Source organism: Anser brachyrhynchus, assembly GCF_964034855.1.
Source record: "Anser brachyrhynchus genome assembly, chromosome: 8".
Taxonomy (NCBI): domain Eukaryota; kingdom Metazoa; phylum Chordata; class Aves; order Anseriformes; family Anatidae; genus Anser; species Anser brachyrhynchus.
Genome location: NC_137702.1, coordinates 15,239,522 through 15,267,515, shown reverse-complemented (window position 1 = coordinate 15,267,515; position 27,994 = coordinate 15,239,522). Strand labels below are relative to the sequence as shown.

Below are 27,994 nucleotides of genomic sequence, written 5' to 3'. Positions count from 1 at the left end.
GCTGTCCGAATGCCATTTGTCTTTTTCCTCTGCGGCATTTGGCTGGAATACTGAAGGCTACTGCAGGCTACCGCTGCCTCACTGGCGTTGCTGTGCCGAGGGGCTGAGGCCAGGGCCCAGGCAACCACCTGAAGACTTGCCGGGGAGCGAGCACGGCGCGTTTGCAGCCCACAGCTTTGTCTCTTTGGGGCGAGGAAAACATTTAACATCAAGGGACAAGAGGTATTCAAAACACGCGGCGAGCCCCCGGCCGCGCACGGCGAAGCTCGGGGCCGGGGGCGGCCCGGGCCCCCCCCCCCCCCTCACCTCAGGGGGCCGCGCGCTGAGGCGGGCCCCGGCCCCCAGCGCCCCTCGGGGAGCGGCCCCGGGGCGGGCGGGCGGGCGGGCGCGGGGCGGGGGCATGCGCAGTGCGGGCGGCCTCTCACCCCGCTCAGCTATGCCAAGTATGTGCGCGGCGGCAGCGCCGCGGCAGCCGGGGGCGCGGAGCCTCGCCGCCATGGGGCAGCGCGGCCGGGGGCCGCCGCCGCTCCTCCCGGGGGCCGCCGGCAGCCGCACGCCGCCGGGCAGCGGGCGCTGAGGGCGGGCAGCGAGCGGGCAGGCATGGCCGAGCCGCTCCGCAGGACCCTCTCCAAGCTCCGCGGCAGGAGGTCCCAGCGCGGGGCGGCGGGCGGCGGGCACCGGCACGGCGGGACCTGCGCCCCGCAGGGTAAGTGAGAAGCCGCCCGAGAGGAGGGGTTCGGTCTCCCGGATCCTCTGTGCCGCCCCGCGGGGGCACCGCGTGCGGCTCGGAGCTGGCAGCAGCCGGCCCGCCGGGTGAGCCCGGGGAGGCTCCGGCCGCCGGCTCGCCCTGCCGGGGCAAGGCGGCCCCGCGCCCGGCCCCCAGAGCTGCCTTCAGGTGCGCCGGTCCGTGGCGGCTCCTGTGAGGTACAGCTGAACAGAAACAGCCCTAAAACCGAGGGGGTTTAAGCTGGAGCTGCCAGCACCCAGGTGGATGAAGTAGTGAGTTATTTACCGCGGTCTGGAAGCGTCTGCCTTGCGTCCAGACCTTGGGAAGCCTCCAGCTCTGGTGAGAGCAGAGGCAGTCCGCTTCGGCACGTCCAAGTTTAGGTCTTGAACCAGCCCTCAGCGGCAGCATCTTCGCGTCAGTCCTTCTTCGTCTCGGGAGTAAAATTTCTTAGGAATAATTGGTTCTTGAGTGCAGACCGCTGTTCTGTGTGGGTCCCCACGCGCTTTCTTATCATATGACCGTTTGCTGTTCTTTGGCTTGCGGCTGTTTGTCATTCCTTGGCTTTTGTTGTCTCAGTTTTTTTTATATTACACAATGCATTTGAAAGCTAACAGATCAAACTTTAGCCTCGCTGTTGTGCCATTTAAATCCGTAATGCCATTTAAATCCGTAAAATAAACATAAAAACTACGTGCGCTGGTTTTACCGAGAGCCTCGGGGAGGAGAGCACGTTCCCGTGGCCGTTGCTCCGAGCCGAGGGCTGCGGATCGTCCTGACCCGTACGTGGGGAGGCTGGGACGAGCCGCTCCCAGCGCGTTACAGCCCGAAAAGCAGCGCCCAGCATCGTGCTGAAATGTTTCATGTGTGCGCGTAATAGGCAGGATATTTATCCTGACCTCAGCTGAGCTGAAACGTTGAGGCGCTGGTTCTGAAAGCGTCTGTGGTGTTACCGTAATGTTTGAGCTTTAACTAGCGATTTATTTAATCTTCTGTAGAAAGAGTGGAAGGTGAACTGAACCTCCAACTCCTACTTATTTATGTACTTTCAGTGCTGTATCAAGGCCTGTTGGGGAGGAGCTGTCGTCTTGCTCTGTGTTTGTGCTGGGTCTGCCCGGCGGAGACCTGGCCAGCTTTTGGGGATGCCCTACGTCCTGGGAGTAGAGCACTAGCACAGGGCAGGCGGCGTCCCTCCGAATGGAGCTTTGCTCTGGAGCAAAAAGCGTGTTCGTCGCTTGCATAGCTCCGAAAGGTTCCTATTTGTTTGAATTTGTCTCGTTACTGTAACAGCTCACGATGTTTAGAACTCGCTCTGTTCCGTGGAACCGCTGGTTGTGCAGATACTTGCACGCGAAACGGTTTGTTACTAAAATAAACAGGCACAAGGGCTTTCAGGATCGGGGCCAAGCTTGAATAAAGGGAAAGCAATACTTGCAAACGCAGCTATTGGTTGCAAGAGCTGCGCTTGGAAGACTTAAATGCAAGTGTATCATTTGGATGGGATTCAGCGAACATTTGCAATCGATGTCTCTTGGCAGCGCGCTGGCTGGTTGGGAGACTGCGAGTGGGTAGCTGTGTGCAGGCGCGATACGCAGCGTGCCTCTGCAAGCAGGCAGGTTATGTGAGTGCGCCGAAGCTGCCGGGTTATTAACGCGTCTGCGGTGAGCTTCTGCAGGTAGCTTCTTACCGAGATGCCCAGGGTCGCATCGAGAACAGCCGCGGTGGAGCATGCTGCTGAGCTCGCTCTGCACGCCTGCTGCTCGTAGCACCGGGGGCAGCCCGCGGCTCCAGGTGTGCCATCGGTGCGTACTTGGGCACGCGTGCACTTTTTATGGGTGCTATAAGTGCAGGCTTTCTGGTTTAGAATTGCTGGCTTGCTTAGCCCGTGCAGGAGGGCCCGTATTTCCCTGGAAAAGCAGGAAGTGGCAGATATTTTTGTTTGTGGGAACACAGTTCTTGCATGCTGCACCTATTTATATTGCCTGCAGAGTTCCTTAGGCTTTTTGGAGAAGGTGAGGGCCTTGAGGTAGTCATCAGGGGCAGGGAGGAGCCTGCCCGGTGGTGCACCATTAAAAGCTTACCCGTTGTTTTAATGCAGCTGTGTCAAGTTGGGAGTTGCGAATGGACTTTGATCAGTTATTAGATGAAAATTTACTTGTAAAATGGCTTATTTAAGAAGTTTTCTAGATTGCTCTTTCCACCTTTGTTCCTTTCATGACTGTGTGCTTCATTTTATTCCCCACAAATCAGGGGATGCTCCTATCTTCAGTGTAGGATAAAGCTGGTAAGGACAGTCCTTTCTGGAGGTTTCTGCACAGCAGAGGTCTTCACCTTCGTTTTGCACTTAAATGTAGAAGTGAATCTACGTGGTTTTGGTAGCTAGTTGAGCAGTACGTTATACCAAAAGCACGGGCTGCTCTTCAGTGGCAGAAACAGACTGTAGAAATAGTAGGTAGCAACTTGTCAAACCCACTGTACCTGAACTTACCAGAGCAAAAGGCAGCCGTTTCTGTCTAAGTATGCGTGACCTTTCCACACAGCTGTCTCTCTGCCATTTATCTAAATTACATGGTGTTAAAAATACAGCCCGACAAGTCTGACTTTTTATTAATTATACGTGCGTTCTGTTTTGGCAGGCTGAAGTATAATTTTATGATGGTATCAACTTGTCTTTTGCCCTCTTGGATGGGGTCTAAGGCAAATGTAACATGACAGCATATGTCTTTGTCCTGTTAAAAACGAAATGGTATTCTAAGTCTTCCCTTCTCTCTGCCTTTCTTTCTGACAGCAGATTTAATTGAAAATGTTTACATAGCTCCACGAAGCAGAAAAGAGCCCAAGTCTCCGAAGGTAAGCGAGGTCCCCGAGCACCGGCCACAGATGAACAGCATTACTGTTTCCAAGAAACGCAACTGGCTGCACCAGAGCACCCACAGAGCCCCTTGCCCGGAGGGAGAAAGCACATGTAAGAAAATGCAGGGGGCTGTCACCCAGCTACCCAAGTCTCCCAGCCCGCAGCCTACACCTAAAACTCAGAGGGCTCCTGCCAAGTCCCCGGGAGGGCAGGAGTGCCCCGTACCTGGCTGCGGTGCCGTGAGCGCCCTTCCGAGCACCGCGGGCTCCACCGCGCTGAGACGCTGTGCCTTCGACTTTGGTGAGGATAACGACGCAGACGATGAAGGAGAAATATGGTACAATCCCATTCCTGAAGACGACGAGCCAGACGTCCTGCGGGTCTTCCGTCCTGCTGCGAATAACCCTGTCACCACGGACTGCCCCGCGGGCTGCTGCAAAAGCGTGCCCAGCAGGGACTTGGGGCGGGAGCTGGGGCCCCACGCTGGCCCCCCAGGCTCCCCAGAGCGGGCAGGGGACGCTCAGCCCGGCGAGCTGGGTCCAGCTGATGCCTTGCACCCTGGGGAGCATCTGCAGCAGCAGCGGCAGAGGTTTGCCTGCAAGATCCAGGGTGTGCCGGCAGCAGAAGACAATCCTGCGTTCAGGTGCCCTTCAACAGGTAAGAGCGTTCAGGAAGACAAAAATCTTCTCTCATATTTTAAAGGAATAATAAGGCTTTCTTACGTCTCTTTTCTCTTTTTCCTCCTTTTGTCTGCATTGAGCAAATTTCCAGTGGAAGTGCATGTTAAGTTCATTTGAAGGAAAAAAAAAGACTCAAGCAGTGATATTGATACCTGCTAAATGTAGAGCTGCACAGTGATTTTTCAGTCAATTTGTTCACCTGGTATGCCCGGATGTGGTTTTCCTCTGCCCTGCTTGCCAGCCCTCTGGAACCAGCTCTGAACTCAAAACAGTCCTTGTTCGTTTTGGCTCCCACCTGGCTGAAAACAAAGGTTTTATAAAGTGAGCTTACTTAAGCCTGTTAATGAGAGGACACACTTGGTTTCCTTTCTGTTAGCTAGTGTCTGATTCAGGTCTTGGGTTCCAGCCTTGAAACTGCTTAATATCTTCAGAAGTTGCTGCCTGGGATTTTTAATAAAGGCTTTTTGGAAGACTATAAATGCTATTCATCATGTCGCTTTCTGTAATTGCTGTCTTGTTGACTCTCTCAGGTTAATCTAATAGACTGGAGAGGAATGGCTTTAACTGGCTTGTTACTTTTGGCTGAGTGTTCGATAGTCTCATTTTAATAATTCCATTAGTATACGAGTTCAGCATCTTATTAAAGATTTTTTCCCAGTCTATTTAAAAAAAAGAAAAACAAACAAAAAACCCAAACAGAAATAACTGAACAAAAGTAAGCAAAAAGAAAATCCAAAAAGTTCTTTTTTTAATTACTGATTTTTCTTATATCTTGACCTTAACTCCAGTATCCTGTTGAGAGAGTTACAGTTTTAGCATAAAAGTCAGGAGACAAGCAGCTCCAGACTCCACTCTTGGCACCGATGTGGTTTCTCGACAGAACAGCTCGTCTGCCAGCACACCCCGTATTTCATGTACAAAGCAGATGCATTAGTAATCATCTGCTTCGTGTGGATATACAATATTTTTACAATCAAAGCTGAGAGGGTTCGTGTTACACCATGTAGACATCTGGATGCCTGAGTTTTGAAGACTGTTCCCCTTGGCTTGCTTTGCAGGCAGTGGAGAGAGGTGCGATGAGCTGCTTCATGTATTTTGGGGTTGGTTTAAATGCCTCCTTGCACTGAGAGGCAGGGCACTGACTTGGAAGCACTGGTGTCTTTCTGAGCTAGCAGAGGACCTGAATCTTGGGTACCAGGCTCCTGTTCTGCATTGCCCTCTGGAGGAGCCCTGTCCCCGTGGTGCTCAGTCCTGGAAAATTTGCCCCAAATCTGTAAATGCCAGAAGTTATTTTGCATGGATTTCCAGCGCAGAGATGGCTTCTGGGAATGGGAGATGTTTTCAGAGGCACCAAAGCAACTTCTGTAAACAGTGGAAGAAAAAGCACTCTGTCCTCTCTTCTGGGAGCTCACATTTTGTTCTTTTTGTGGAAATACTGCAGATCTGAATGTACTTTTAGTCACAAAGTATACTGAGAACATTTATTTAGAAATAGTTCACTTTATAGTCTGCATTGAATACTTAGACCAATTATATTTGCTTGCAAGATAGGTGAAATATGATATTTTTTCACGGTTGAAGTTCAAGGCACTTTGGAGTGGTCATTATTAAGCATGGTTATTGAGGAAAGGCATGAGCACGTCCTACAGGCTGTTTGACCCCCTTTGATTAATTTGGTGATTAATCTCTTGATATATGACTCTTTTTAAAAAATAAAACTCTTTATGCAAGAAGGAAATTTTTTTTTTCATGCTGAAGAAACATTTATTCATGAGAGCTCAATTGCCCCTTTAAAGAGTCTTTCATTAAACCAGGAAAAAAGCGTTACGAATTTCCCCTGACTGGTTTGGTGCACACTGAGTTAATTAAGCTATTTTAAATGCAGCTATCCTTTTGCATGTTTTGAACAGTGATCAGGCTGAATAGATTAATTGGTGAAGTGGATCCCTGCTGCTCAGTAATTGGCTTTATCATGGAGAAGTGGTTTAGTTCTTCTTTTCAGTCCAGTTAAGGTGTCTGCAGTTATTTTCAGTCAAATTTAAAATGACAGCTTATCCATACACAATTACCGCATGAAGGGCAACATGGCCAATTTAACTTCAGTTGTGTTAGAACCTCGTTTGAATTACACACACAATTGCTACGAAATAGATGTCTATATTCGTAGAGAGCTGCATACATCAAGCAGTAACTCCTGAGAAATACACAGTTACTGCTTTGGGGAAGAGTCTGCTTATCTTTCTTACTAACAGAACTTCATATATGTCAGTTTTGGTTAGTGCTAGAATCTAAGAAAGATTTTGAGAAGCAATGGCAGAAAAAAGTGGTATACTCTTAAAGCCAACAAAATCCATATCTTGTTCGTTTTATCGTTTGCTGCAATTGGTTTAACCTGTACAACTTTAAACAATGCTGCCTCATTTGGATTTCAAACTCTTGTACAGAGAATGTGGTCATGGATTTTCTTTTTATTATTTTTTGGAAAAGTTTATATTGAAATATAAAGAAAAAAATCTAAAAGATAGAATTAATTTATTGGGAGTCTTCCCAAAAAAAGTAGCAAACAGATACGTCCTGTAAATGTTATTTTTAAATGAGACATAATCGTAGGATTGCTAATTTGCCCATAGTCTTAACTTACATCATTAGTTCCTGGTGTTATTCAGGTTACTTTCTTCAGTAAATGCCATTTATGTTAATAGGATTTGTCAGGTAATTTCTCATTTAATAATTTTAGCTGTGCTGGTTTTTAGAAAGGAAACTGACTAAAAATAAATTGACCCTGTAGCAGAGCTTGAGAAAACACTTAATGTATTTTGTTTATGACAAACACAAAGGGTAGCAGTAAGAAGCTAATTTAATTCTGAGTCAGTAGTGTAGAAACATAGCATCAGCTCATGCTTTTAGGTCTCTGGGAGAAGAATTTAGCTGGAAATTTAAGTGGACCATGGAGCACGTTTATAGTTCAATGTGTCCTTGCACAGGCAAAATGGTTGTGATTGGAAGTAAAGGACATTTTGTTACGTAGTGAACTTTTCATATTGCAGTTAGAGTTTTTCACATATACAAAATTTTAAAGTAAATTTTCTTTACAACTGTTTAAGATTGTACTCCGTATGTTTTGCTAGATGTGTGTGTTCCTTGCAAAATGTTGAAGAATAGCACCCCTTTGTAGTGTCTGCTCTGGCGACAGGTTTACATTGTGGAGCTCCAAATAGGACTTCTTGGAGCATTTGTAATGTTTTAGTTTTTGGGAAGGTTTATTGTTGGGATTGGTGTCCAGCTAATCAGGGGGATCATTTCATGTGCATCTGTGTCTCAGAGACATTCTAGTAGGACTTGTTCATCGTAGCTTGTGAGGACCTTGGCAGGAACCAAAGGTTGGTACTGTGCACTAAAACTACAGTTGGCATGTATTGGGGTTGATTTAAATCAAAATAAAACTACTGTGCTCTTTTTTTCACTTATGCCATGACTGCTATCCTGGCTTATAAATGCATCTTTTGGGGCCAGTGAGGGCAAATATTTCTCGTGCTTGCATGTTGCAAATGAGCTTCCAGCAGTATACATAGATCATACGGGGCAGCAGATCACGTTTGCTGACTTCCATATGTTGCAAATCCTCTTTGCTTAACTTTCTTGAGATGAATGCGTTTTGTGATTTTTACTATTTTTCAAGTGCAAGGAGCTGCGGTTTCATAAGGCAAAAAAGCATTCACGCGAAATATTTGTGTCACGTCTGTGGTACAAAAATGATGTGGTATGTGGAGGAGAGGTCAGTGACGAAATGTCAGTGACAAAATGTCACCAAAGTGCAACGAAGCTGCCTCCGAGCCATGCGAGGTCACGGGGCAGAGCATCCTGAGCTGTGGCTGGGCTGGTGCTGGAGCCTCAGGCAGGGCGGGCGAGGGCTGCGCGAGGCCGGCTGCCGCAGGCCGGGGGGGCTCCGGCTGCTTCTGTGGGGCCGCAGCGGGCCTGTAGGGCACCACACGCACGCCTCGGGCTGAGGGCCTCCTCACGGGCATGTCTTCGGTCTGTCTAGCAGAGGTACCATAAGGACCTGCTGGTGAAAGAGGCAAGGGGATGTAGCAACTGAGGACTAAAAGCACTTAAAGTAGTTATTGCCCTTTTCAGCCTCCAATTTGTACAGAATAACTGTTTTTATCCTCTTACTGGGGAAATGGAGGCAAAGCTGCTTTTTGTGCCATGAAAGAAACCTCAAGAGGAGGAGAACTTGGTGCAAGTAGCCCGAAAGAGCTGTGCCTGGCATTGGGGCCAGTGGAGTTTGGGCCAACGCCAGCGTTCAAACGAAGCCTGCTGTGGTCTGTGTGACGTGGAGAATCATTAACATTTAAAATATTTGCAAGGAATTCATTCTTGTTTGCAGATACTGAACTCTTAAGCCTGGTTGGTGATCCAGAGTGCTGTTAAACGTGCTTGTTCTCCCCGGGGATGGGGTGGCCCTGCAGAGGATGCTCTGAGGATCGCTGTGGCGCAGAGCAGGCGGCGGTCGGCCCGTCGGCCTCTGCTGCTTCGTAGTCACGTCCTGCTGCAATTAGTGGCCTGTTTAAAGTAGTTCGTCGCTTCTGCTCCCGAAAACGTGATCCCAGAGTTGATGGGTTTGTCACAGCTTAGTTAACATAAGTGTACATTTGACGGTGTATTGGAAGAAAATAAGCTACCATTACAGAGTTCTTAGAGATTTTTTTTCTACCCTTTTAATAATTTCTCCATTCTTTGACCTTGAAGCATTCTGTGGGTTTGCACACAGGGACTGAATTTGTCAAAACAGTAGTTTTCACAGAGTTTTAAAAAAAAGAAGATTTTTTTTTGCAGGTTAAAGGAGTACCTCAGTGTGTACCTCAGCACGTTGCTGGCCTTAGTGGGCCAGCGTGTGGCGTGACCCTGGTGGTATTGCTGACCCACTCGGCACGTGACTCTCAGCCCTGTGTTTCATTTCAGCTGTTCGGCGCTGCGGGTGGCGGAAGTTGGACCCGAAGAAGTCACGGTGTCAATTGGCTATTCAGCTTTAATGAGATGGAGGGAAGTTTAACTCGCTGGCCTGCTTTTCTAAGCCTGTGCCAGAGACATGGCAGAAGGGGAAGATGAATGCCAGCAGGCTGGAGTATGCCACCAACTGCTTCGGGGTGCCTCAGGCCAGCCCACCAGCACGGCCAGGGCGCGAGTCGCAGCACAAGCGGGGCTTTGTCCAACTTTATCAAACAGCACGTTCCTAACCAGCTGCTTGCCAGAAAAGCACAGCAGGCGTGCTAGAAATGGCCCGCGCCCTCCGAGGGCACACCTTCGGTGAGACGCAGGGCAAGGCGCGTCTTACTCTGTTGCACTGGAGAACCAATTCTAACGTGTTATTCTTCATAAATGAAGCTGTCTGTTACAAAGGTGCTCTTTTAAGCAATTACCTGCAAAAGTTATTAACGCCAAACTTCTGTTGGGACTAAAACTAGTCTTTGTAGGTTTTCTGAAGGAAAAAAAAGGCATCACATCAGTTTGATCAAGGACTAGATTGCCTATTATATTATTAAGCTAAGTGAAGTATTAAAAAGTTGTACTTAAATGGTGACAAAATAATTTGGATGAGCAGGAGAATTGTAAAAATCACTAGTAGTACGGTGATTTGGACTTAGTTATTAGGCTTTATACAGTAAATGTTAGGAAAATCTGTAGAAGCAACTGCTGTAAAGTATGATTTCCTGAGTATCTCGAGGAAGTCTCTTCTTTCTTTCCTTCTACATGCCGTGAATAGATTCTGCCTTCCCCTGGTTAGCGAGGGGATGGATAACTGATGGTACAGGCATGTGGTCTCCAGCTGCACAAGCAGGGATTAGCCTGCCTGGGGGCTCCGTGCTGGCACAGCTGAGTGTGCAAGGCTACACAAGTCCTGCTGGGAGCTGCTCGAGTTTGCCAAGGGATGAGTGGATGGGGTGGTTATTGCTACCAAGAACCACTATCAGTTTCTTGATGGACAGAAAAGTAGCTCTAAATGAATGTACTTATGAAATTTTATGTGTATCTATCATTCTGGCCTCAATCCCCCTCTTGCACGCTTCAGCAACTCATGTAAATCCATTGCCTTTCCTGCAGTCATCACTGCCTCATGCTGGTGACAGTGAGAAGGGCTTGAACTGTAACTTAGTTTTTGTATTTCCTTGGAAAAATGAGTGATTTGCCACAAGGATGTCACTTGGGAACTGTATAACTAAGCCCTGTTGTGGGATGGTTGTGCCAGGAAAGGGAAAATTGCTGGCATGTGGCAGTGCACGATGCAGCTTTCAGAAGAAAGAAATCCTTGTTGTGTTCCTCTTCCTCCTTCCTGCAGCAGAAAAGGGGAGCTGAAAGAAATGGAAGAAGAGGTCTGAGACACTACCTGCATCTACACGGAGAAGGATTTGGTACACTTTGGGGTAACAGAGGGCCTTGCAAAAGAAGCAGTGTTTTTCACCAGGGATGAGCCTGTTTCCTTTAGGCTTGAGAGGGCAATGCTGACATGTTATCTTCATAGCTAACTGCTTCGCAGGCAGGAGTGCACGTCATAATGCAGTGTTTTCCCCTTTGATACTGGCGTCGTTGCACCTGTGCCCCAGGAATGCAGTTGTGTCTGCTTGGATGAAGGGGGATATAACACAAATGGGCTGAGCTGAATGCAGTGGTGAAATAGCTCATTTGTTTATCTGTAGTTTCTGGCTCTTTCATCTCCATAAAGCAGAACAGATCAGGGTTCTGACTATGAACTGCCAAATTTGGCTGAACAAGTCAGCAGAATACAGCTTTCTGCATGCTTGTGAACATTTGACCATCTGACTGACGATTGTCTGAATTGCGTTTATAAAGTTAGGACAAATCAACGGATTTTCCCCTAGTTCATTGTTTTATTTTCATAGCTGCAAACTGCAGTTACCAAATGGTTCAAAAAATACTTATTTTTATTTTTATTTTTTTTCCTAAAGGGTCTGGAGTTACACTTGCACACAAGGCAGATATACCATCAACAGAAGTTTCTCCTCCAAGTCCCAGTCCCTTGAAAAAAAGCGGATCCATCAACTGGCCCTTCCCTGATAGAATTAAATCTCCCAGAACTGTGAGGAAACTTTCAATGAAAATGAAAAAGCTGCCAGAGCTCAGCAGGAAGCTGAGTGTCAAGGGAACTTCAAGCCATAATAGTTCAGATAATCCTTCTTCCCTGTTGAAAGGGAACTGTCGGGATACAAGCCATACAACGTCTTTGCCATCTTCTGGAAACTCGACTGCAGCTGCCAGCAGGAACGTGATAAGTCGTTACCATCTCGACAGCAGCGTGTCGTCGCAGCACACCTACAAAAAGAAAAGCTCGAGGAGTTCCAAATCCTCCAGCAAAGGTGGTTACCTCAGTGATGGTGACTCTCCTGAACTCATAACAAAATCAGGTAAACATGGACATGAAACCAAGTGTGGGAAAGGAAAGGAGAGCCTTCCTAGCAACAGTGGTAAAACTGAGATAGATATTGATGCTTTCAGGCACTACAACTTTTCTGATCAACCCAAGTGTTCTCAGTACATCTCTGGACTCATGAGCATTCACTTTTATGGTGCCGAAGACTTGAAACCACCAAGAATAGACTCTAAAGATGTCTTTTGTGCAATACAGGTTGATTCGGTAAACAAAGCAAGAACAGCCCTGCTTACATGCAGGACAACGTTTCTGGATATGGACCACACGTTCAACATAGAAATTGAAAATGCTCAGCACTTAAAGCTAGTGGTGTTCAGCTGGGAACCCACCCCGCGGAAAAACCGCGTGTGTTGTCACGGCACTGTGGCTCTTCCTACTCTCTTTCGAGTGACAAAGACACATCAGCTCGCTGTCAGACTGGAGCCAAGGGGACTTATTTACGTCAAGCTGTCGCTTATGGAACAGTGGGAGAACTCCCTCGATGGTCTGGATGCAGATCGGGAGCCAGTGATGTTCGGTGTAGATGCTCGAAAAGTTGTAGAGAAAGAAAATACAGGCTTGATGGTACCCCTTCTAATTCAGAAATGCATTATGGAGATTGAAAAGAGAGGCTGTCAGGTACTGTGCGTATTTGAATCTGTTTTGTGTTGTTAATATTGCTGTGCCAGGATCTCTGCTGTTACAGATCTTTGCACTGTTACTTACGGAACATAAGCAGTGAGTGGAAAAGGGGTAATTAAAAAAAAAACTTTCCATGTTTAAATTTTAATTTCTTTTGCTGCTCCTGTTGTTTGTTGAACACTTGTCATTGTATTGTGTGAACAATAACAGGACTGTGATATCAGTGCTTCCAACTTGGCCTTCGTAAAGAAGTACGCTTGCTCACAGTAGTGTTCTAGGACTAGGTGTAGTTAAATGAACCTGCAGCCCCTAGCGTGTAGAGTCACCATCAAAATAAGGCACAACCTTATTAATAAATAAGCCTTTATTTATAAGGCACAGCCTTATTAATAAATAAATAAAAAGGAAGATGCACAGTCCTAAGGATGGATGATTCCCCTTGGCAACTCACCTGAAATTGGTGAGAGGACTTCTGCACTGCTCGTTAGCATGTGTGAGCCCTTGGTTTCTTTTACAGGTGTTCCTGCTCAGGTGAAATTGAGAAGTGATCACACCTACCACTGTTGCTATTTTAAATTGCTGGCAGTTTGGCTGTAAGTCCAGGTGTTATGAGATTAACGTGGCTACTTATAACCTAGGTCATATAATACAGACAGCAATAGTATTTCTATGTAATTACTTATTGAAAGTCATTACTGATAATAACTGTGATTTTCATTGTGAGTGCTTCTCCTGACATGCAAATCAGTGGAAAAAAAGAAGTTGTATTCTTTACAGTATATGTGTCCCATGGTTTCAGCATTTTATTCTGGGCTTATTAGAACCTAGTCATGCAAATGATATTGGGTAATCAAGGCATCACTGGTAATGAGGCGACTGGGATCTGAGCTGTCTGCGTGCACCTGGTGCTTTTGAGCATGAAATCTGATTTGTGCATTTGCACAAGGAGAATCAAAAATGCAAAATATACTGTTAACTTCTTGTTTTAACCATGTGCCTGTCTGAGGTTTTTTATTTTCTTATAGGCTGCAGACTACTGTCATGGTACGTCATTTCCACCTGAATTTCAGACATGGCATTAGAAAACTTCGGAGTTAAAAGAAATTCTCTTAGGCAAATACTAGGTCATTCAGTCTTGGAAAAGATGGAGTACAAATTCCATTGAGTAACTTTCCACTTCTTTAAACAGGAATTAATATATGGCCAGACAAATACTCTTCTTTGCAAACCTGGATATACGTGTTCTAAGTCAGTACGGTCTGCATTAGGTTTGGGGGCTTTTTGTTTGCCAAAGTCCACAGCATTTCTGGACTAGCCATTTACAGCTCAGTACAGCTGCCTGTAAAGTCCATAAAAATAATATATTTAAGATTTATTTCCTTTCACTCACAGAAGTGCTTTGTACAAATGAAGTTGATGAAAAGTACAGTAATGATAAAATGCAAAATTTGTGTGTGAAAGCACATTAAATTAGTAACAGTCCAGGTGTGTTGTGGGCTTCAGTCCTATCACCTTGAACATGCGAAGTAACCCCTGCTTTGCATAAAACTTACCATATAATTTGAAACATGCAAGTCAGCATCTTGCCATCTTTCGAAAAGCATCTTGTGGATGTCATAATGGAGTATTCATAATTCTCTTGAAATTCTTTTTACTGACATCAAATATAGTTTAGTTTCAGTTATGTCTAGCTTATTCATGCACGAAAAATGTTAAGGATTTTTAAAAGAGGATTTATAGCATTTCTTGGTGTTAGCAGGTAGTCAGTAGTGTGGCTACTTTTTTCTACTAATGATTAATAACTATGTTGGGATACTGTACTTTGGTATACTTAACGTTCAAAATGCTGTCTGTCCTCATTTATTTCTGCTGAAGGTCCAGTTTTATGTTGTATAACTAAACAGTTACACTAGGAAAAACAGTGGTGACCTGAATGAGTAGGATAAAGGGAAAATCAATGTTTCATCCGTATTGCTAAGTTTTATGTAAAAGTGCTAAATGATCTTGAATTACTTGATGGTGTGCTTGTGACTTAAAACTTGGCTTCTGTCAGTAAAGTACTGCTCAGGATGTCTGCTGTTATGCAAAACTGTGATGTTATTCGCTCACAGATCAACAGTCCCTTGTCTAATGCTTGCAAACTGATGTGGGGCTACTGTTTTTGCCTCTAGGTTGTAGGTCTGTATCGGTTGTGTGGCTCAGCAGCGGTTAAGAAGGAGCTTCGAGAGGCATTTGAGAGGGACAGCAAGGCAGTTACTCTCTCTGAAAGCCAGTACCCAGATATTAATGTGATAACAGGTAAGACGTTTACTTTACTTGTAATACATAATCCGGACATGTGCACAACGTATTTTCAAAAAGGTGCAGTTGGGCTCTGAACTAGTTTTCTGTTGTCATTTAACAAGCTATTAATTACTTCCCTGTATTGCTAAAAGTTAAATGAAAATGAGTATTGGAGATATACAAACCTAGGAGATGTACAAATGTCAGATAGCTGGGGTTGGGAGGGAGGAGGACGTGGAATTTTGCTAACACGGCATTTGGTGCAGGAAGGTAATGGTGCGCAAGGCTGGGGGCTCTCACAGCAAGATCCTGGCAAGGGTAAGAAGGACTGGGAGCGGAGGAGCAGAATGTTTTACAAGGCTTGTCTTCGTTTGCATCAGTTTTTTAAGTGAGCATTTTCACAGGAGCGGCACAGTACAACTGAAGTTGTTGAGGTGTTTTTTTGTCGTTGCTTAAAGGTGGAACAATTCTAAAACTGTTGATGATATTTGTTACGTAAACCAAAGTTGATCTAATTTAAGGGATCACAGAGTACATTAATTACTGCAGGCTATCAGGCAATAACATTCATTTCCTATGCATCCAGTGATGGAAAAATGTCACGTAACAGCAGTGGGTATAAATTTTCTGTGCCTGAACACTTTGGGACATTCAGAGGTATTGGACAGTTCTGTCCTGTTTGACTGTTAATTTCATTCCAGCATGTTGGGAATTCATTTTGTGTTCAGTACATTTCATAATTATGCAAAGTAGTGTCGGGAGATATTACCTGGTGACATTTACTTAGTTAAATAGACCTTTTGGTAAAGAACATCCAGCTAGTCTGTTCACCTGACTCGCCTTGGCTGGCTTTGCTGTTGGATTCGGTGTTGCTCTCGAGCACGAGCATTCGCAGCAGCAGAATCTTGTGTTTATGCTTCACTCTGGTACGAGGCATCCTTTTTTAAGAGAAGGTGAATAGTAGAAGTAAATAATACAGACAGTCTTATAACTTAATATTTTTCTTCTCTTTACATGTAAGTTCATGAAAAAGGGCAGCAATGATTTCTAAAATCACGTTGTTATTATTGAAAACCTCTTCCCAATTTTAATAAATGAACTCAGAAGGGGGAAAAAAAAATCTCTGCCAAACAGAAGAAGCAGTCTGATGTTGACTTGTAAGCAGACCAATGTCAGGCAGATATTTGGTTGATGCAAATTTTTGGCTGATGTAAAATTTGACGTATTTGACATTTAATTTTGCAACTATAAAAATGTCATTGCGCTCCCATGGTCCAGGAAATCATCTACAATAAAACTGTTTGCAGAAATGCTTCAGAAGTATTCTGGGAAAGGTTATAGGAGTTTCCTCCTATCTGTATACAAAAGAACTTGAAATACTTTGTGAGCATTTAGTATCCCTGAGCACATGGTGCACTCAAAACCCACCATAATTGGTTGAAACTGAAGTTTGTACTGCAGGAGTGCTCAGTACAGATAAAAAGCCCTGGAAGGGCAGCAGCACTGGTCTGACTGATCTTTTTGTCATGGGTCTAGGATGCGATGGTTAAATTGCAGCGTGCTTTAGTGTCACAGTACCACTGCTGTAAGCCTCGTTGATGCTGGTGAACTTGTGACCGTGCAGAACATCCTGGGCTCTTAGTCCTCCTTTTGCTACATCCTGCTGTAGTGTAAATTTTGTTTTTATATCCAGAATTAGGGTCATAGGAGTGAAAAGCCTTGATGCCTTTCTTACACAAAGCCTGCTGGCTATGCTTTTTGTATGCTATATTGCAAGAATGTACTTACCTGCTGCTTTACCTATAAGAGAAATTGTTTTAAGAAATGACTTAAAAGAAATGTCTCCCCCTGGAAGCCCTGCATCTGTGCCACGTAATGGCCAGCAGCGCCCGTGTTGGCGTTGCGCTGAGAAGCCTCGATGCGGTGATAGCGTGCGTGTCGCAGGGAGCAGGCAGGGCAGGGCCAAAATGTAAGCTGTCCTCTGGTTAACTGCGAGCTCTGGGGGCTGGACGTAAAGGTGAGCCTGCGACTGCTGCTGGCAGACCCGAGGAACCCGCTGTGCTTAGCACTAGGAATGAAAATGCCCACAGTACAAAATCCCGCGTATGCCTGGGGAGGCTGGCTGATGGGGGGTGTTCGCCCTGGTGCTTTGCTGCTGCACTTGCAGTGCTGAGGCTGGTGCACATGATTCATACTCCTCTAAGCCAAAACATGTGTTCCGTGCAGTACGAATTCTCAGTGTAACTCTTGGCAGGTTTGAAGAGGAGTGCTTTCTTGTGTCCTGTTTGAAATTTGAGTAGCACTGTTTTTTTAGAAGATTATAAAGATATTTTTTTGACAGCTATCCAAAGACCAAAGAATGAACATTTAATGATTAAATCTCGACTGAGAACTGCTCCTGGGATTGGCAGAGGCTTACACACAATTAAGTGTGCTCGTGGCCCAAAATCAAGCACGCTGCCAATTTTAGGAACTGACCGGTAGCAGTGTTGTTGCATCATGTCTGTTCTCATCCGTGTGAATTCATACCTCTGAGTAAAGCGTGTATTACTGTTAACAGCTCAGTGGGTCAGAAAAATGAGGAATTAATGAAGTGGATGGCAATTTCAGCTTGCCGTCTAAATTTGTTCTGTGGGGTGAGGGGTTGTGTCAAGGAGAACGTGTTAGGGGGTTGGCAGCCAGCAGTGGGAAGCATAGGTTCCTGGAAAATAACAGCAGCCTCCTACGGGGCTAATTTGGCAGAGTGAATAGCAGAAAGATTTAGAAAGGTCAGAGGGCATTTGTGGCTCCCAAACGAGCCTCCTATCCGGGGTTAAACGGGAGAAAGTCTTTTGGCAGGTAGAAGTCCTGTGGTTGTGGATGCTGCCGCAGGAATTCCTCTCAGGTTATTGGTAACAGACGGCTACGAATGTTGCAACTGTGTAAGCTGATGTGATTAAGCCATACCTTTTTACTCATTTCCTGCTGTAAGCTGATTCTGATGTCAGCCTCCTCAGCCTCCCCCGCCAAATCCTGATAAAGTCAGCGTCTCTTGCTAGTGTTCTGCCTATGGAAAAGGGAAAAGCACCCCGACCTGTCATATGCTGCTCCAGCTCCTGCCACATTTGTCTCAGACATATTTTGACCAGTTAATCCACGCGTGGGACATGAGCCTCTAAAATGAGAGGAAGAAATAAAATTTGGTGAGGGAATGTAAGTTACTGAACAAAAACATAAGAATCTGCCACTTCTGTAACTGCTCTGCATTAAAACACCACCACCACCACCAACAAAGCAAACAGAAAGGCCCAGGGGAATATGTTTTCAGGAAAATACACAGATGGTTGTTTTGGGATTTTACGTTCCTGCTGGAATGTGCCCATTTTAAGCTCGGGGCGGGCTGCTGTGTGCTGGGTGTTGCTCTGCACGGACCCAAGTTTTGTTTGGCTGCCCCACTCCTCAAACTGATGGTCCGACCGCTCCAGTGCGTGGTGCTGCCCAGTTAGCACTGCTCATGCAGTGCGACGTGGATGTCTGCGTTGATAGAGATGCAGCCTTTTTGAGGGGTAAAAACATTTATACAGAGAGAAGCCAACTTTTACTTGTATTCTGCATGTAAACATGGCTGTGAAGGGGAAAATGTTAACTCCATTCCCCATATTTCTTTTTTAGAAACAGCCTCGTAAGAAAGCCCGCTGCGATACAGTTGTTAGCAACTAAGTTATAAAGACTGAGTTCATACAAACTTGTGCTTTGTTAAACAGCAGACTGTGGTAGTATTTGCTGCCCCTGACGGTGTTATGTTCACGTGCCTGCTGCTGGTTGGAGTCTTGTGTTGGGTTTTCTTCTTACAGTTGCTGAAACCCCGCTCACACTGAAGTACCAGCCAGCCTTTAAAACCAACTTACAGAAGTGCAAACATTCAGTTCTCAGCAGCCTCCTAGCTGTGGCCAGTGCCTGAACCAGTCCCTCACAGCAGTTCCCCTTTCTCCCAGATTTGTCACGGGCATGGAGGATTTTCTCATGAGATGGGTGAATTTTGTGTGCCTTAGTGCTCCCAACCAATTCTGATCAGTGAACCTGCGGCTTGCTAACAGCAGCTATCCTTGTGTCCTTTCTGAAGGTGTCCTAAAGGATTACCTGCGAGAGCTACCCTCTCCCCTCATAACTAAGCAGCTCTATGAGGCAGTGGTGGATGCCATGGTGAAAAATCCCCTGAAAATGGCAGCGAGTGGTTGTGAAAATGACCCAAGTGACTCTGAGCACACAGTGGCGCTTCTGGATTGCCTGCCAGATGTTGAGAAGGTGAGTGGTGTTAACAAGGTCAAGTGATGGTAAATTGCTTGCTCCAGAAAATAAAGTAGCATTTTCACACTGTATTTAGAACATGTCAAAACGTGTGCATCAGTTTTCTGACTTAATAGTCCACGTGGATTTTTGATGCTCCAAGTCTTTGAAAATACTTCCTATGGTAAAGATACAGGAGAGCTTTACAGCTGAAAGTGAAGGTACCTGGACATAACTTTAATTAAAATGTACCTTTGTGCATTGTCCCTGCAAGCTAAGCAGTTAAAATTACACTGCTTTATGGATTTCAGGTAAGTCATTCCCATTTAAAGCAGGAGTGGGTTGGCAGACAGTTAGCAACAAGTCCTTTTTTAGTAAAGCAAGTTGACTTCTGGAAGCTATGAATCTTGGTCTTATCCCTCTAGAGCAACGATGTTAGGATGTCAGCACTGCCTCATCTAATATTTTGTTCTTTCAGGCTACCCTGAGGATGCTGTTGGATCACCTGAAACTGGTGGCTTCTTACCACGAAGTAAATAAGATGACGTGCCAGAACTTAGCTGTGTGTTTTGGGCCAGTGTTACTGAGCCAGAAGCAGGAGACCACCAACCATAACAACAGAGTCTTCACAGACTCAGAGGAGCTTGCTAGTGCCCTGGACTTCAAAAAACACATAGAAGTTCTTCACTATTTACTCCAGCTATGGCCAGGTACTGTTTCATGAGCCTGATCAGAGGAAAATGTCAAGCCACTGCTGTATGTTTTTACTGTGTGTCAGTGTAGATTAAGTCACGGGATAATTAGGCGGCATCAGGATTCTTAAAATATGAGGTACTGTGGCATCACCTATAAACGTAAAGAAATCATGACAAGTATATAATCTACTCTTTGTGCTCAGTCACTTCGCTTAATGGGAAGTTTGTTGTTTTAGTTACTTCCTCACCAAATGGCAGTGTTTGAGTGTAACATAAGAAGCAGTGAAAAGTGCTTTATGTAAGTAAAGGCACCAGAGAAAGCAGACCCAGTAATAATAATGTCTCCACATCTGAATTACAGTGTTTTTCTTCTTTTTTTTCCCTTGCTTTTATGCTTCTACCATTCAGGATTCTGAGTGTATGGGATTCAATGGTTTACTTTATTTCTACATTTGTAATTTGGCAGAGTTGCTCCTTACAGTAGGAGCTATGCAGGTTCTGGTAGTTTCTCCAGAGCTTTGCATAAGGAAAAATGTTGCGTGTGTGGTGATTTCTGTAGATTGTTTTGTTTTGTTTGCTTTTTTTGACTTTTTTTTTTTTAAAAAAAAAGGTAAGTACCTTTTATCTCCCCCTTCAAACTTAAGAGGTTGTATGGTTTTGCCCAATTTGCAGTCAGTTCCCAATAAGAAAGGAAATCAAATTCCAGCCTTAATTAACTACTGAAGTACAAGTGAAGGCAATTATTTCTGCTAAGATCTTCCTTTCAAATGGACGATGCCTATACAGTGTTCAAATTTCCTTGGCGATTAGGGGAGACATAAGTGGAAATACAATGGCATCAGTGAGCCTTGGATTTCAACCCACAGTGAATTCCTTTGCATTTCTTCTGCTGTTGAATCGCACTAAGCACTGCCGTAAATCAAGAGCAGACAAAGGGATTGGAGCTTTTCAGTTAAGTTTGAGGATAACGCTGTGAAACAACTCAACATTAGATCCAACGGGCTTAATTTTGTTTTCAGATACTCTTTGGCCAAATAGTTGTTGAAAGTTTCCTTTCTGTACAGATGGTGGATCTGTTGTTCTGTGCTGTAGTACCTTCCTTTTTCACAGTGGTTTCACTGATGGTGTGGAGAACTGGTGGTTTGGGTTTTTTTTTGGTACCCTGAGTATTTTAACATTTGTTTCCCAAACATGAACAGTGTAAATCCTTAAGTTCTTGAGACAAAGAGAAGATGCAGCTCATCTTAGCAGCTTCTTAATTGTTCCCTTTTAGAGCATAGTAATTGCTCTTGGGAAACTGCTAATTTTCTGCACCAATGAAACAATTACAGTTAATCTAAAGGAATAATGTGTCTGATGCTGTGTTCTTAAACTTATTTTTACATGAGGAGGAGGAGGTCTGCTTTTCAGAACATTCTGGGTGAGACAGTGCGTGCAGCCGTCACGATCTTTGTTCCTAGTACAAACAGTCAGCACGCTGGGTGCATCCCAGGGCTCCATCCTCTGCTGAAAACCTCCTTGGCAAGAGTGCCTGCAGCAGTTGGCTGGCTGCAAGCACCTGCTTCTGCCTCCATTTCTTAGCAATGGGAGAGATGAGTTTGGCAAAAAAGTCAGCGTGGACAGTAAATGTCCTGAGGGAAGAACAAATATTGTCTCCGTTGTGTGTTGTTTTTTTCTTCCTCCCCCTGGAAGTCTGATTTCCTAATGGACTGCTTCCATTAGAAAGCAGCCTGTAGACAAAGTAAATGGCAGTGCTTTTTAGACTTCTTTTTTCACACTCTGCTGACCTGACCGTGCCCGTGCCCTGGAGTTGCCTTGGGTGACAGCTCACTGGGCGGCTGTGACAAGCACGCACCAACCACGTTCTGGGTCAAAACCTCTGGGAAGCTGCCTGGTGACCGGTCTGCTCAGTGCAGCCCCACGGAAACCTGCCTCTGGCTGAAAAGAAGAGCCAGAGAAGCTGGCTTGATGTGTGTGCCCTTGTCAGCACTAACTGGGCAGCCCCAGAGCCACCGGGCACCAGAAGTTAAGTTTTCAGTCACTTCCATGAGGCAGTGCGAGAGAGGTGGGAAAGGTGGGTGGAAAAAGGGATAAAGAGCTGCGTGGGCAGCAAATACTGCACAGAAACAATACTGCACAGAAGCTCATCGTGACACTTTGGGGATAGTTCATGGCGTGAGTGCTGTGGGGAACAAAGGCAGGTAGATGCAGCTTTGTCCGTAGGAGTATGCATTACTGTCGAGGAGGTGAGAGTAAGGTAAGTAGTAGAGCTCTTCTTCACCTTGAAGAAAAGTCTTAATCCCTCGGCTTGAAAGAAAAAGGTGTGCAGGACGCTGCTAAAATTGAGGTAAATACGAGTGCAGAGATGTGAGCGAGCAAACACTTGGTGTGGTGTGAACAGAGCAGCTGGACCTGAGGGAGGGATCGCAGTCTGGTCTCTTCCATTTAATCTCCAGGAGCTGGGGACAGCTTGATAACCAACATGTTGTGCAATACTTCGATTTCCGTATTTTTCCAACTGAAGACAAGTAAGTCCTTGTTTGGTTAGAACATGCAATACTGGCAAGTTATTGTTAACCCATGCCCCTTCGTCTTAATGGAGCATAGTCTAAACAGAAGGGCTTTTGTTACAGGAGAGGCAGGCAAAAAAAAAAAAAAGCAGTGATAGTTATTGCACGTTACCATGCAAGACGTAAAGCGAGGCTAAAGTCCCCCGGGGAGACCTGTAGTGTGAGAGCAATGTTTGGCAGGGCTCGGGGCTGAGCCTGTGCCTGTGAGGAGTCTGAGGGAAAATGGGTCAGATGCTGAATGAGGTGTGTTGGTGCACGCCGTGCTTTCAGCAGTGAGCGCACGTAGAAAGCCTCTGCGTCTAATTACAGGAGGTAATGGTCTGTTTAAAACCGAAAGAAAAGTTTTGCAGTTCAGACATTTAATAGGCACAGGCCAGTAAAAATATTTGTGCTGTTTACTGTAGGAGGCCGGTAACAGTGGAGGAGACTGTTAGTAACTTGTGCTGTGTAATCGTGGGCTCAGGTAACGCTGCCAGCAAACCTGCCTGAGTGTACCTCTGGTTGTGGCTGCTTAGAAAAATTAATGCAAATGAGCTTCTATTAATAGTGCAGAACATTAGGGCAAAAGAGAAACACGAGAGTTCAGCTCTGGTGCATCTTTAGCTTCTCTAGGTGTTTCTCAGTGTTGGTATTTTTGTTGTGTTTTAACCTCTTTTGCTGTGCCTGCTTTCTGTTACTTCTTTTAGCCTGGATGAAGCGTGTGAGCCGAGCTGTCTGCTTTTCTTTGACCCGTAGCTGGATGGTGTTTGACTAACGCAGTGAATTTAATCAGTGCTCCGGGGGATTTCTCCTCCTAAAGAGGATTTCTCTGTTGCAGTTTGAATCTGGCATGACCCTTCAAAACAGCTTTTACAGTAGTTTTCCTATAGTATTTTGTATCAAAGAGTGGCAGAAGACCTGACGGTGTTGGCTGTAAGTGTGCACGTGTCCCTGCATGCTGTCAGCCTGCACTACAGGGGGGTCAGTGGGCACTCTGCGATGGACTCCACGTTGCAGCGTGGATTCAGCCACATTTGGTTTAATTTCTCCTTTTTTCTAGTACATCACTCAGCTGCCCAAGAACCGGCGCATCCGAACACGCTTCCAGAGCACCCGTCATCCCTGAACTACCTGAGGCCCAGGAGGCCAAGGCCTCAAATGCTGAATCTGAGCGGCGCTGACATGGCTGGGGTGCTCAGGCCAAGGCCGGCCGGCCTTGACAGCCCATCGAGCAACCGCTACGCTGGCGACTGGAGCGGTTGTGGGGAGAACTACTTCTCAGACCCCAAAGACTGCCTGAGCGAAGCAGACTACGATTACGTCCCCTCGGAGGATGCAGAGAGCGGAGACGACGGCGGCAGGGTGGATGACTCGGACGGCCTCACGACGCGTCCGCAGCCCGTCCCCGGAGAGCACGCGTTTCAGAGCTACCTGACAATGCAAGCGATAGATTCGGCGGTGGACCAAAGAGCAAACCTCAAAGACCTACAGGAAAGTATCGATACCCTGATAGGAAACCTGGAAAGGGAACTCAACAAAAACAAACTAAACATGAGTTGCTAAGCCCTGGCCTGCACGATGCCTCCTTGCAGTGCCTCTGCCCCTCGCCGGGCTTCCCCCGCAGTGCTGTGAGGGGTGCCGGTGCCCTTGGACGAGCTGCCATGAGACCATGGCCCACAGTCTGTTAACGAGTCTGTTTCAAGGCATTCCGTTATATTTCTGCGTTCTCGGTAGAAGAACGTGTTGGCCTGATTCTGGTGTTTAAGGCTGAAGCTTGGAAACCATAAAGTGATTCCATGTAGTAGCATTTCTCCCTGAAAATGCTACGCACCTAGGTGGTTTGGGCAATATCTGACAGAGGAGAAATCAACATCTCTGCTGTCTAACAGCAGGAATCCTTGTTCCTGAAACTTTAGCTCTGGTACAGAAGTTCCTCTTGGAAGAGGATTTATGCTGCTTGGCTTGAGTTTTGCGGCATGAACTTTAGATAGACTCATTTTACTATATATGCAATGGCTGCTATGAAAAATGCTTTATATATATATAAAATATTTATATATAAAGTTTTAATTGTACAAATATTAACGTATTCATGTATTAACACTTTTCAATAATTATTTAAACAAGCTAAAATTAAATATTTTTCTAACCTTGTATACATCTGTGTATAAATGTGCATGTCTCTGTAGCAGCCTTTGGAAAGTAAAGGTCTCTGAATTTTGAAACAGCCCCATTTCTCAAAGGACTCGTTCGGTGAAGCCAAGATGAAGCTACCCCTGGAGTAGCACAGCATTTGATTTATGCACAGAAACGTGTTCAGAGAGAAGGCACGGTGAATGATTAATATAAATGACTTCGTGTTGCAGGTCATTGGTTTGCAGGTGTTGACTGTTAACCCTCCCCCCCCAAATCAAAACCCTACAACCCTTTCAGATCAATTGTAAGGATTTTCTAGGGTTTCTGGCAGTGAACTTTTCTGCTGGCTTTAAGGGTGACCAGCATGCACAGCAAGAAGATTAAGGCATGATTCTTTATTTTTTGTTCTTCAGATTTTTCTATATTTTTTTTTTTCATGTAAAGAAGGTCTGAAAGGTGATTATTTTCTATTTTAAAGGCTTTTGGTTTGTCCCTGTAACCTCTTCCCATATTCTCGATGCTTTGACACTTCTTTTTGCTCCAGAGTTTCCTGTGTTTGTGTTGAACTGGCACCGTCTGGCTGCTGGTAGCAGTGTTTGAGCCCTCTGGAGATGTGAGCTCAGATTCTGCACAGCAGCAGTTAATTTTTCGGAGCCTTTAGTTAATCGCCCCAAAATGGACACCTGGGCTGTCCCACGGGGCCGAGTGGGCAGAGTGGTGTTACCCCTGGGGAGCCGCAGTGGGATCGCAGTTTGCTGCGGCTCCGTTAGATTCAGCTGTCAGCATGCTGTCAGATCAACTTTTATCTTTAGTCATTGGTGTGTGGTGAGTAATTAAACATTTGATGGTAACAAAACACAATCTTTGTTTAATTAAGAATAATTACCAAATTACATACAGTTACCTTTACAGGTCACCCTTGGTGAGGAGCGGGGGAGTTGGGGGAGAGGTGGTGAGGTGGTTATTTGTTCTGAGATGTCAAGTCTTTGTCAACTGGCAGGTTAGAATTATTTCCATGTTTTCGGTACGATGTTGGCATCCCGCCATGGCTTTCTAGTCTCCGCGTGGGTAAGTGCTTTTCTGCCAACCCAGACTTCCTTGTATTGCTTAGTTGAAGAGTTATTTATTTACAATAGCAAGGAATTAAGAATTGTTATGACAAACTTCATCCCTCTTTTCTAAGGAATTATTTTTAAATGGTTTCAAATTGTTTATTCAATCTCATTAATTTATTTTTTGTAAGTGTTAAAAGATGCAAAACAATTATTGCAATATAATGATAATGTATGAAAATGTAAATTTAACCTGAAGCATTTATCAATAAATCAATGTATTTTTTTAAACTTTTATACCTACAGAATGTGCATACATTTTAAACTATAAATTTTAATTCTAAATAAAATTTGAATTAAGAACAAAATACGACTAAGCATGGTTACTGATTATTTGAACCTGCGTCTTCTCTAGATTGATCAGCATTTCAGTTACACAATTTAAAAAAAAAAAAAAAAAACGAGAAAATGTCCTCAAATCCAAAAGGAATAATATTCTCAAGAAGTCATCAAACTAGTGTTTTGGCAGCAGTTCTGTCTTTATTTATTTATTTTATTGCAGGATGCTGATGCTTTTGATCGTAGCCTGTCTTGCACTGGGTATGTGAATTTACTAGCACTAGTTAAAAGGTGTTTGTGTTTTTTAAAGCTATTTGATAAACGGTATATTCATTTTTAGTTGTTTTTAGTAATCAAGATTATGCAAATGAGTGCCTTTGAATACGTCGGAGCTTTTCCTGCAGGAAGACGTCACTCAGTACAGCACTGTGCTGTTCTGTCAACTTTTAATACTGTAATCTTGCAATGGGAAATAATGACCTGATAAAACTGTATTAATGTTAATCTAATTAGATAATTAAAATATAGTAAAGCAAAGACAATTTAGTATTGGTATTACTCAAATGAAACATTTGATTTGTTTTTTATTCTAGTTATAGCAACCCGTACAACACACTTTGTATCTTAGAAATCCCTCTTTTAATGAGATATTTCCTGAGTGGTATTTTTGTTTTATGTTGTACTTCATATGAGGCATACATACATGCACTCTTAGATACTATTATATTTATATAGTTACTTATATAATCTTATATAAGTCAAGTTGCGTCCTTTTTCGGATTGTTGCAGATTCTTAAGGAACAAGATTGGTGTGGGAATTACCCTGATCTACAAACACCAAGTGAGGAAATTAAAATAATGTGCTTCTACCAAGATAGTAACGAGCATTGTGTATTCAAAAGGACAGCCTTGGGCTGTTGGGCTTTGCAGGGCAAAGCTCCTACTGAACCCTGTGGGCATGGCCAGAAGCTTTTCATAGAGTACTAATGGTTATTGTTGACTCTTTGGTGTAACTTGGCCTGACTTTATAGAGCAGCTTCTGTTCTGCAGGGGTTGCTACCGTGACTGGAAGCGGTTAAATGCAGTGGGCAGAGCCTGCAGCTGAGTTCAGAGCTGATGTCCTTGGGGTGCTTGGACTTCCTGCAGGTGCAAGCTCCCAGGTGAAGAGGATGAATGCAGGTGCTCTCACAGAAACAGTTCCAAGATTTGCACCAAAATCACAGAGGCAAATTGTTATACACAGGTAGTGTTTTTTCTGGTGTTTTTGGGCCTGGCCAATGATGTACATATGCTGGCCTGGGTGGTAGCCAAGAATCTTAGTTTGTAAGATTTGGATAAGATAATGAGTTTGTAAGGTTTCCCCAGGGAAAAGAGGAAATGAGTTGTGTAGGTCTGTGCAACTCTTTGTTGCCAAATGTTAAGGATATAATACACTGAACACGGGTTCAGAAATATACTAGGGTAATTCATGGTATTTTAATCCATTGCTGTTTGTTTGAACAGGATTGTCCAAATGCTGCTTGCCAGTTAGGGAAGACTTCACATCTGTGACTGGAGAAGGCTGTGAGGCTGTAACAGGAAAAGGACTTGCTGGGCTTACCTGCTCTTTACTATTTCCCTCCAACCACAGTTACTGGCTGCTCCTGGGGAGCTGTTGGTAAGCTAGATGGACCTTCGTGACTGCATGTGGTCATCAGGACTTGTTGTAACGCCCAGGAATTGGTTTGTAATTGATTATCTGGTTTAGCCTCCCTGGTAGGTCTCTAACGTGCCGATCTCCGTGGTGCTGGGCTGGGCTGCAGCAGCCCTGGCCCTGTGGTGCGGCCGAGTCCCGTGTGCCTGTGCTGTTACGGGTGTGCAGGGCTGTGTGGCTGCTCCGGCTGGCACCGAATCGCTTCTCCACCTTTTCCAGGCTTCCTAAACTGGCTTCTTAGAGGAGTGGGCAAGGGATGGGTACGGGTTGTGTGGGATGTAGAGGGGGTGGCAGTGTGGCCTGGGGTTGGCTTAAGCTGCTGGGGACCTGTGTTCGCAGAGAGAAACTTCAGGTCTTCGATCTGTTTTTCCCAGATGCATAATGTATATGTTTTTTTTTTATTAATGCACAGGCAAGAAATGTAGCTGCAGTTATTCAGATGTTCTAAAAATAAAGGGGAACATCCCCAGCAGAAGTGGGTATTCAGGGATTTTACAGAATAAATCTATAAATCTGATAAGCCAGAGACGCATCTGCTATTTCTGCTGCCAGACCTTAACCCCTTCACCTTCTTCCCAGTCTCACGGTACAGGGTTTTTCTTAACAGTGAAACTGTCTTTTGAAATAAGAAGTCTTCTTCTAGATCCATGGAGCT

General features: G+C 45.0%; 2 protein-coding genes across 3 annotated transcripts in view; one reads left to right on the top strand and one right to left on the bottom strand.

Moving 5' to 3' along the window:
- The first annotated feature begins 437 nt into the window (after window positions 1-437).
- On the top strand, window positions 438-25,675 carry SYDE2 (synapse defective Rho GTPase homolog 2). Of its 2 annotated transcripts, none has more exons than XM_080603076.1 (7): window positions 438-706; window positions 3,516-4,235; window positions 11,224-12,323; window positions 14,498-14,624; window positions 18,712-18,893; window positions 19,354-19,585; window positions 23,180-25,675. In XM_080603076.1, exons 1-7 carry the CDS (start codon window positions 601-603, stop codon window positions 23,680-23,682), a joined length of 2,970 nt encoding a protein of 989 aa, XP_080459202.1. In that variant the 5' UTR covers window positions 438-600; the 3' UTR covers window positions 23,683-25,675. The 2 variants fall into 2 exon arrangements, with proteins under 2 accessions (XP_080459202.1, XP_080459201.1); XM_080603075.1 differs by having other exon boundaries at window positions 3,513-4,235.
- The window catches only part of DNAI3 (dynein axonemal intermediate chain 3), a gene marked incomplete at its 5' end in the record, with an annotated part of 31,935 nt that continues 29,424 nt past the window's right edge, over window positions 25,484-27,994 (bottom strand). Inside the window, 1 exon segment of the mRNA XM_080603074.1 lies at window positions 25,484-27,992. Coding sequence (XP_080459200.1) covers window positions 27,921-27,992 — 72 coding nt within the window. The 3' untranslated portion in view covers window positions 25,484-27,920.